The sequence below is a fragment of the Palaemon carinicauda genome, chromosome 2, assembly GCF_036898095.1.
Source record: "Palaemon carinicauda isolate YSFRI2023 chromosome 2, ASM3689809v2, whole genome shotgun sequence".
Classification (NCBI taxonomy): Eukaryota; Metazoa; Arthropoda; class Malacostraca; order Decapoda; family Palaemonidae; genus Palaemon; species Palaemon carinicauda.
The window spans coordinates 105,076,639-105,086,218 of NC_090726.1; the positions used below are offsets into that span (position 1 = coordinate 105,076,639).

A 9,580-nucleotide genomic window follows, 5' to 3' on the forward strand; every position below is an offset into this window, starting at 1 on the left:
TGTCTGTGAAATGAAGAGTAAAATGTTAGAGCTCTATATCCGGTTACACTTATCGGGTGTTTAAAGTTTGTCTGGGTATTGAAGACTAAAAAGGAATAGCTCTGAACTTGTCACATTTTTAGAGTCTATCTGGGAAATACGAAAGTAAAACTAATCGCTGTACTTATATAAATTTATCAATATTTGTTTAGACTCATAACACCTTTTATTTTTCCGGGCATCGAAGAGTAAAAAGTAATAACTCTTTTTACATCTACAGTCATCACTTTTTATGTTTAGGTACCGAAGAGTAAAATGTAATAGCTCTATCTATATTTTTACTCTTCACACTTCTTGTTTCTCTCTGGGCACCGAATAGTAAAAGTTACAGTTATACCTGCATTTACACTCATCACACTTTTTGTGTTTGCTTCATCATTGAAGAGTAAAATGTAATAGCTCTAATAATCAAATTTAAGATTATCACACTTTTTGTGTTTCTCTGGGCATTCATAATTACCATTCCTTCATAATATACAGCAATAGTTATGTTGCAAAATTGTACAGCCCCACACAGGAGTGTCATCAAATCTTCTTTGAACCTTCTACACACACTGTGCCATCACCTATATCTAACATACACTCTTTGACTTCTGGGATACTAATGTTTTTCTATCGCAAAACCTCCTCCACTCCATTTGTTGTGCACTTTTTAGGTTTGTCTATCCCCTTTCCCTCCCAGCACTTCGGAAAAATACATGCTTTTAACATTATCAAAGCACAAAAACTTCTTCTGACACTTTAAAATTTTGCAAATCATTTATTCTCTGCAACTTCTGCCTTTTTTTCTTTCACTTGCATTCAACATCACACATTATTTATGTGAAATAGAACTGGCTCTTTAATTCTTGTATATTTCTCTCTAGTGTTACCATCGTCCATTACACCTAATGACAATCTTTTATAAAAATTAATCATGTCTGCACTATATTATGTATATATGTATGTATATATATATATATATATATATATATATATATATATATATATATATATATATATATATATATATATATATATATACATATATGTATATATATCCTGTACAACTGATGTATATATATATATATATATATATATATATATATATACATATATATATATATATATATATATATATGTATATATATATATATATATATATATATATATATATATATATATATATATATATATATATATATATATCATCTACAACTGATGTTTGCTTAAAATTACCACTGAATAGTCAACATCAAATCTTTGATAAGGATTTCCAATAAGAAAAGCTTACAACTGTGATTATACACAGTTGGATATTCAAGGAAAGAACTACGAGCGCTTTACGGGTCTGAAAACCAAATACCCTGAATTGAAGACCACCATTGCCGTCGGAGGATGGGCTGAGGGAGGCAAGAAATACTCGCAGATGGTGAGCGTTCCAGAGCGGAGGGCCAGTTTCATTAAAAGCATTGTTGGTGAGCACAATATTCTCTTGTTTTTCTTAAGAAAGCATAATAGACCAAAAGAATATTGGCTATACAATGGTATTTTTAAATCGTCAATACTACCTTAGAATTTTGGTAGGAAAGCTTGGTTTGTTATGATAATATAATAAACATTATTTGTTATATGCGTTATAGGTTAAATGAAGATTCCCAAGCTCTTGGCATAAAGATAAACTGAGGATAAGCATAATACTTTAACAGTATGGCCTCTGATTTCACTCAGTTTCCTTCATAAAATTACCGAGTTTATGACCAGTCATTATTACTATTATTATTATTATTATTATTATTATTATTATTATTATTATTATTCCTTGCTAAGCTAAACCCTAGTTGGAAAAGCGGGATGCTAGAAGCTCAGGGTCCCCAACAGGGAAAATAGCCCAGTGAGGATAGGAAACAAGGAAAAATAAAATATATCAAGAACAGTAACAATATGTGAATAAGTATTTCCTATAAAAACTATAAAAACTTTAACAAAACAAGAGAAAGAGAAACCAGATAGAATAGTGTCCCGAGTGTACCTTCAAGCAAGAGAACTCTAACACAAGACAGTGGAAGACCATGGTACAGAGGCTATGGCACCATTAGAGATTAGAGAACAATGGTTTGATTTTGGAGTGTCCTTCTCCTAGAAGAGCTGCTTACAATAGCTAAAGAGTCTCTTCTACCCTTACCAAGAGGAAAGTAGCCACTGAACAATAACAGTACAGTAGTTAACCCCTTGGGTGAAGAAGAATTGTTTCGTAATCATTGTTGTCAGGTGTATGAGGGCAGTTGAGAATCTGTAAAGAATATACCCGACTAATCGGTGTATATGTTGGCAAAGTGAAAATTAATCGTAACCGGAAAGAAAGATCCAATGTAGTAATGTTTGGGCAATCAGTGGACCCCATATCTCTGTAGTGGTAATATCTCAACGGGTGGCTGGTGCCCTGGTCAACCTAATACTTAACTAACGTGATGTCAGCCAACATAAATGTTTGCAGAACTTCTTCACCAGTACAACTTCGATGGCTTTGATCTAGACTGGGAATACCCTGGTGCGAGCGATAGAGGTGGCAAATATTCAGACAAGGACAATTTTCTTCTATTTGTAAGTGTTAACATACCCAGTTATAGTTATAGAGATCCTATAGTTCTATTACTAGGGAGGGTCTAAGGCTAAATGCTAGTCTTAGATACCATTGCTCTGCGTTAAAGGGGTTTTATAACCTATTTCAAAAACTTTACTTTATTACATTCAGTACATACTTTGAAATACTCTTAATTATACTAGTTCGCAAGAATTGAAAAATAGGAACCATTCTGGTTTAATAATGACTGATGAAAATGGATGATTAAGAAATCTCTTATCCCAACAATATGTATACATTTCTTAACTAGGATACGAAAATAGATTTCTTTCATTTTGTAAATCAATAACTACAGGTGCAGGAACTTCGAGCTGCTATAGACGCTGAGGGCAAAGGGTGGGAACTTACCGCTGCAGTGCCCGTGGCCAGGTTTAGGCTTCAAGAAGGATACCACGTGCCTGAGCTCTGCCAGTCAGTTGCTACTAATTTAAACTAATACACTAATTTAAACATTAAAAATATATTGAATTATTGTTGAGGGATAATCTTATCTTAATATGTTTTACATCATTTTACACAAAAGTATCCGTGATCCTTTGCTCATAGTTTCAACATTATTCTTTGGCAGGCTGCTAGATGCCATCCATTTAATGACCTATGATCTGCGAGGTAACTGGTGTAACTTTGCTGACGTCCATTCCATGCTGTTTACTAGGCCTACATGGGACAAATGGACAGCCTACGAAACACTTAATGTGGTCAATATTTTTAGATTTTTCTACTGTATATCAGAGTTCACTCTCTGAATAATAACTAATTTGATAGAATGCTTATAAAGAGATGATAGGATATGCTCTATCATTTCGTTGAGCGTCTTAATAACTGTTCAACCACCCATTTGCCAGAATGATGGTGCTCTGTTGTGGGAGGAATTCGGATGCCCCGCGAACAAACTGGTAGTGGGAACACCCTTCTACGCCCGTACATACACACTTGCCTCGCCTTCCATGCACGACATACACAGCGGTATTAAGCAGTGGATTGGAGGAGGAAACCCTGGCCCTTACACCGAAGCTTATGGCACTCTAGCCTATTTCGAGGTATTGTGAAGGAACATTTTGTTAAGAATAACTTTCGTCACTTGTTCCTAATATCATATTCTCCGGTAGATGTTCAGAGTATATTTTAGTAGCTATCATCATTATAAAGAATTCTTGTCCATTCCCTCAGGGCATATTTATAGCATATATATATATATATATATATATATATATATATATATATATATATATATATATATATATATGTATATATATATATATATATATATATATATATATATATATATATATATATATATATATATATATATATATATATATATATATATATATATATATATATATGTGTGTGTGTGTGTGTGTGTGTGTGTGTATGTACGTATGTACGTATGTATGTATGTGTGTATATATATATATATATATATATATATATATATATATATATATATATATATATATATATTTCAACCATTTATTGCAGTCTACTTCATTCTCATCAGTATCCTCATGCTTTTTCGTCAGGTTTGCCAAATGATGCTGGATGACAAAGCCTGGGTTCCTGAGTATGACAATGAGGGCCTTGTACCCTATACATACAAAGGTACAAATATTAAAATATGTGAACCTAAAATTTATCAAAGTATGTTCCATTATATGTATAAGACATAAAGTATTTTTCGGCTAATGTTCTTCAGAGTAACAGAAACGAAAACAAATAGATAGTAATTTCCATATGATAATTTTCGTTTATCTGCTTCAGGCTCAAGAACCCATCAAGGTTATATATTGTAATTTTGCTGTACATTGATTGTAAAATAACTTTGATATTTTTTGCCTATTTTTGTTTTAACAAATTATAATTCCTGGCAGATTAGGATTATTCTAATATTCAATACTTTTCTTTAGGATATATGTCAAGGCATTATGGTTAGTATTTCTTTTTTTATATTCCAAGATGACCAGTGGGCAGGATATGAAGATCCAGACAGCCTCAAACTTAAAGTGGATCATGTTAAAGAGAAAGGATACCTTGGAGCCATGACATGGGCTATTGATCAAGATGATTGGCACAACTGGTGTGGATTGGGTGCTAACCCCATGATGAAGTGAGTTAATCTCTCTCTCTCTCTCTCTCTCTCTCTCTCTCTCTCTCTCTCTCTCTCTCTCTCTCTCTCTCATATACTTGCACGCGCACACGTGCGTATACACACAGAAATACGAGCACAGCACGCAAACAATACAAAAATCACAGTACACAATTATAAATCTATTTGTGCTTATATTCAATGTTTGAAATATTAAGAACTCTCCGGGTCAACTTAACGATGTATTTTCATCCTTTGATAGCGTCATCTACAACGGACTGAAGGATTATGTTGTTCCTGGAACTACACCAAAGGTTAGCCTTTTTCAAACTAATTTCCATTTGATGAAAAGTAGCAGAATTGAAAATCAATAAATTAATGAAATAAACAAACGTTACTTATGTATTTATTTCAATGTGAAACTGTAATTCAAGCTTTTTAAAGAATGATTACTGATATAATTTGATTAAAAAAACTGCGAAAAATTGTCTGATGCATTAGGCAGGATATTCACGAGGAAAATGTGAATTCTCTTAGAAAAGGGAAGACGTCAGTTCATACAATTATTAAGATAATAATCAAATCTTTTCATTATTTTATCATTCAGAAGAACTAAGAGACGTCAGTTGCTGTGAAAAGGAGTAAGCATCTAAATCCGAAGAAAACCCTGCTTACATTTCCTCTTCACTAGGACACCCTCCGAATGACTGGTCGATGTGAGGAATGGATCCTTAATTTTATATATATCTGAAGTGAGACAAGGCTGCCCTGACAGTTATTATTTCAGTTGTTGTAATGAAGAAAAAATAAATGCATTTGAAGTAAGTCTCTTTTTTTTGTAAGATCATCATTTCAAGATACATTGCATTCATAAATACTAATTTTTCAGTTTCATTTTCAATGAGACAAAATCTAGATGAAAAGATTTGAGAGAGGAGAAAATTATGAAATTGGAAGTAAACGAACGGGTTATCCTAATTTCACGAAATAAACTATTACACCAAAATGAGAAAAGAAGGCCAAAGAAGAATATGAATCTAACCAAAGTAAATAAATTATACGCAGCAAATAAAGAGAGCCCTTGAATCAAAAGACTTTGACAATTTTCACTAAAGAAAAAAACAGTTGTATGTTTTAGGGTGTCTATTCAGACCGCATTACTATTATAGCTATTACTGTAGGACTTGTTACTATTATTCTAAATAAGAAACAAATCATAAAGAAAAGACGTAAAGATTTATAACCTGTAACAAAAACTTTATACTCACACACATACAGTATATATATATATATATATATATATATATATATATATATATATATATATATATATATATATATATTATACTATTATAGCTCCCTGATCTGGGCACTAAAAATATATTATAGTATGGCTCATAACTGAAAACCAAATACACAATATTATAAATACTACGACTGGCAAGTTAATGAACCTCTCGAATTCCAAACTCCCTTGTTCCCTTTTAAAGTAAAACTGTTACACTTTAAAACATTACTACACGAATTCTGAGACAGTTAAATAACTCCCAGACAGCAATACATAAAATACTGAATATCCAAAGGGCTCTTGAGAGCACTCAAACTAAACTGGGTAATTACTCCTAAGTATTATTATGAATTACTGTGGTTCTTAACAGGATACAAGCGGAATCTGTTCTTAAAAACCGGAGAGTAGAATAATACACTCTTTACAAAAAGTAAATTTATTCCATATAAATTACAACAATTTGGAAATAAATTACATAATAAAAATAAGTCAGTAGAAAAAAATCAAGTCTGAACAAAACTTAGATTAAGAAAAAAAATGTTCGATCGAAAATTACATAACATGAGTTGAACTTTTATTTTTGAATATACCTTAGACTAACAAAAGAAATAATGCAATCTAGATTATACAAAAGCTTGTAATTGAATTTGAATAATACAATATTCAAGTTTGACACTTAATGAAAAATTTATAACTAGATCACAATACAAATATCTAATCTTCCTACAGGTCCAATTACAAAAACTTTATACAATGCCAACTGTCACCGTAATACAATGGATTCAAAATCACCATTTTGTCTTACGTATCTTTTTAAGACATGATTTACTTTGAGGCCCAGTCACTTAGGAGAGGACACACTAAATGTACTGAACACTTTTATAAAACAATACACTGGGTTACGAGAGTGAGTGAGGTGAAGATATGTCATTCTTAAGGCTGGTAATCTCTATCTATCTGAACTGTAAACCTGTTGTCCCCTTTTTTATATGAAAGTTAGCTACTTCCAGATCCTTCCAGGACTGAGATCTGGAAGCGTGGCGGCCGAACATGGCGTCAAGAGTTGCGAAGTATCGCTCTCTTGAGTGCTGTACTCATGTGACACCAGCCGTGTCTCTCAGGCAGCTAGCTCCGCCCACCCTTTGTCGCCGAAATAAAAAAAAAAGATAACATCCTGTCACTAGGCTTTCACGGCGTTTCTATAGCCCGTGATAGAGAATTTTCCAAGGCACATGTTTCTGAGCATTCTCTCTCAAACATGACACAATACCTTATAATATATAAAAGAGCATTACCTAAGCCCTAGTTTATATCTCGCACAAATCTCACAACACTCTCAAATAGTTACGTAAGACTTCGTAACAAACATGTGAAATGAAAAATTAATTCTTAAAAATAACGGGAATTTACATATACTAACTTGAATAAAGAATACAATGAAATTAACGATGAAAGTCTTACGTAATTTGCATATAAATCTTAAATTTACACAAGAGGAGCTCATTTTACGGGCTGGGTATCATCTCTTCAATGCACAAATGGAATATGAATGAACTACGGTATTTACTCGACAGTAGACCTGCTTCGTAAGAATATATCATTATATGATGTGTCTCTCTGGTCTGGGCACTGGCAAAATATATTATACTATGAATCATGTCTGGGAACCAAAGATATAATATTATATATGCTACGCCTGCCAAGTTAATCAACCTCTTGAATTCTAAACTCCCTTGTTTGCTTTTACATTAAAACTTTTACACTTTAAAACAATAATACACGAATTCTGAGACTGTCAAATAACAACTCCCAGACAGCAATATATAAAACACTGAATATCCAAAGGTCTCTTAAGCGCACTCAAAACCAAACTGGGTAATTACTCTTAAGTATTATTAAAACCTTTTTACTTACTATGGTTCTTTACGGGATACGAGCAGAATCTGGTCATCAATAATGATGATTGGAATAATACACTCTTTACAAAAACAAATCTATTCAATATAAGCTACAACACTTTGAAAGAATTTACACAATAATAAGATAATTAACTTGAAAAAATTAAATCTGAAGAAAATTTAGATTGAGACAAAAAATGTTACAATCTGAAAATTATATAAGAACTTGACTTGAACTATCATATCTGAATAAACCTTAATCTAAGAAAAGAAATAATGCAATCAAAATAATACAAATGCTTGGAATAATTCTGAAAAAAAATACAATGTTTAAGTCTAACTCTTAATGAATAATAGTTAACCAGATCGCTTTACATAACCTATATTGCCTACATAGCCGTTTACAAAAAACGTTATACAATGCCACCACTCACCCTATTACAATGAATTCAAAATCACTTTTTAATCTTGCAAATTTTTTTGACACACAATTTGCTTTGGGGCACAGAGTCACTTAAGAGAGGACACACTAAAACACGCTGAGCACTTTCGACAAATACACTGGATTATGTGCGGGAGAGAAAGAGAAAGAGAGGGAGAGGGGAGGGAGACTATTTTCAGGCTGCAGTTCTATCTCGATCTACCGTAACCTAACCTTGGTCACCTTTTATATGAGATTTGCCTAATTCCAAAAGGTTCCAAATTATTTTGGAAGCGTGGCCTCTGCCTAAAGGTGTCAGAGTTTCCAACTAGATAAAAATGCCAAGAGGTGAAATGTGGGGGTTTCAGGCAACTCTCAGATACACACCAACGCACCCGCAAGACGACTATCCCTGCTAGCTCCACCTTCCTATTGTTCCCAAAATAAAAAAAAAATATATATAGTCTCGTCATTTCTAAAGCACATGGTAAAGAGCCCTCCAAAGCCCGTTTCAATGAATATTCTCTCTCTCAGACATGAATACATCATAAAATATAAAAGAACATTACCTAAGCCCTTGTTCCTATCTTACGCGAATCCTACAACACTTTCAAATTAACTAGGTAAGACATTGTAGCAAACATACGTGAAATAAACAGTTAATTCTTAAGAAATACGTAAATTCACATATATTAACTCATATAAAAAGTACAATGAAATTCACGACGAAAGTCTTAAGTAATTTACATAAAATACTTATATATATATGAGAGGAGCTTCTTTTACGGACTGGGTATCATCTCTTCAATGCACGAATGAAAACAATATATGAAATATAAATAAAATTATCAATAAACTATGATTTTACTCTACACTAGACCAGCTCCGTAAGAATATATATATATATATATATATATATATATATATATATATATATATATATATATATATATATATATATATATATATATATAATGTATGTATGTACATACATATATCGTCAGACACTTTTTCTTTGTTATAGATGAGAAATTAGTTCGTAGAAACAAAGAAGCAATAATAGAAGGTCTATTTTTTGTTACATGAAAATATATTCAAGGCACGCTGAATTATAATTGATATATCTCTGTAAGGTGCACATACATATCATTTCTTAAAATATTTGAGTAAACACAGTATAGCAGAAGTGAAGGTGATCTGGTGTAACAAAGGCAAGATAGACAGA

At 32.3% G+C, this 9,580-nt stretch overlaps 1 protein-coding gene across 1 annotated transcript in view; it reads left to right on the forward strand.

Moving 5' to 3' along the window:
* The window catches only part of LOC137626192 (endochitinase-like), a 36,586-nt gene extending 31,013 nt beyond the window's left edge, over window positions 1-5,573 (forward strand). Inside the window, exons 4-12 of the mRNA XM_068357271.1 lie at window positions 1,331-1,496; window positions 2,516-2,622; window positions 2,958-3,073; window positions 3,231-3,360; window positions 3,508-3,702; window positions 4,186-4,264; window positions 4,619-4,769; window positions 5,011-5,062; window positions 5,356-5,573. Coding sequence (XP_068213372.1) covers window positions 1,331-1,496; window positions 2,516-2,622; window positions 2,958-3,073; window positions 3,231-3,360; window positions 3,508-3,702; window positions 4,186-4,264; window positions 4,619-4,769; window positions 5,011-5,062; window positions 5,356-5,364 — 1,005 coding nt within the window. The 3' untranslated portion in view covers window positions 5,365-5,573. The remainder of the gene's footprint in view (window positions 1-1,330; window positions 1,497-2,515; window positions 2,623-2,957; window positions 3,074-3,230; window positions 3,361-3,507; window positions 3,703-4,185; window positions 4,265-4,618; window positions 4,770-5,010; window positions 5,063-5,355) is intronic.
* The last annotated feature ends 4,007 nt before the right edge of the window (window positions 5,574-9,580 follow it).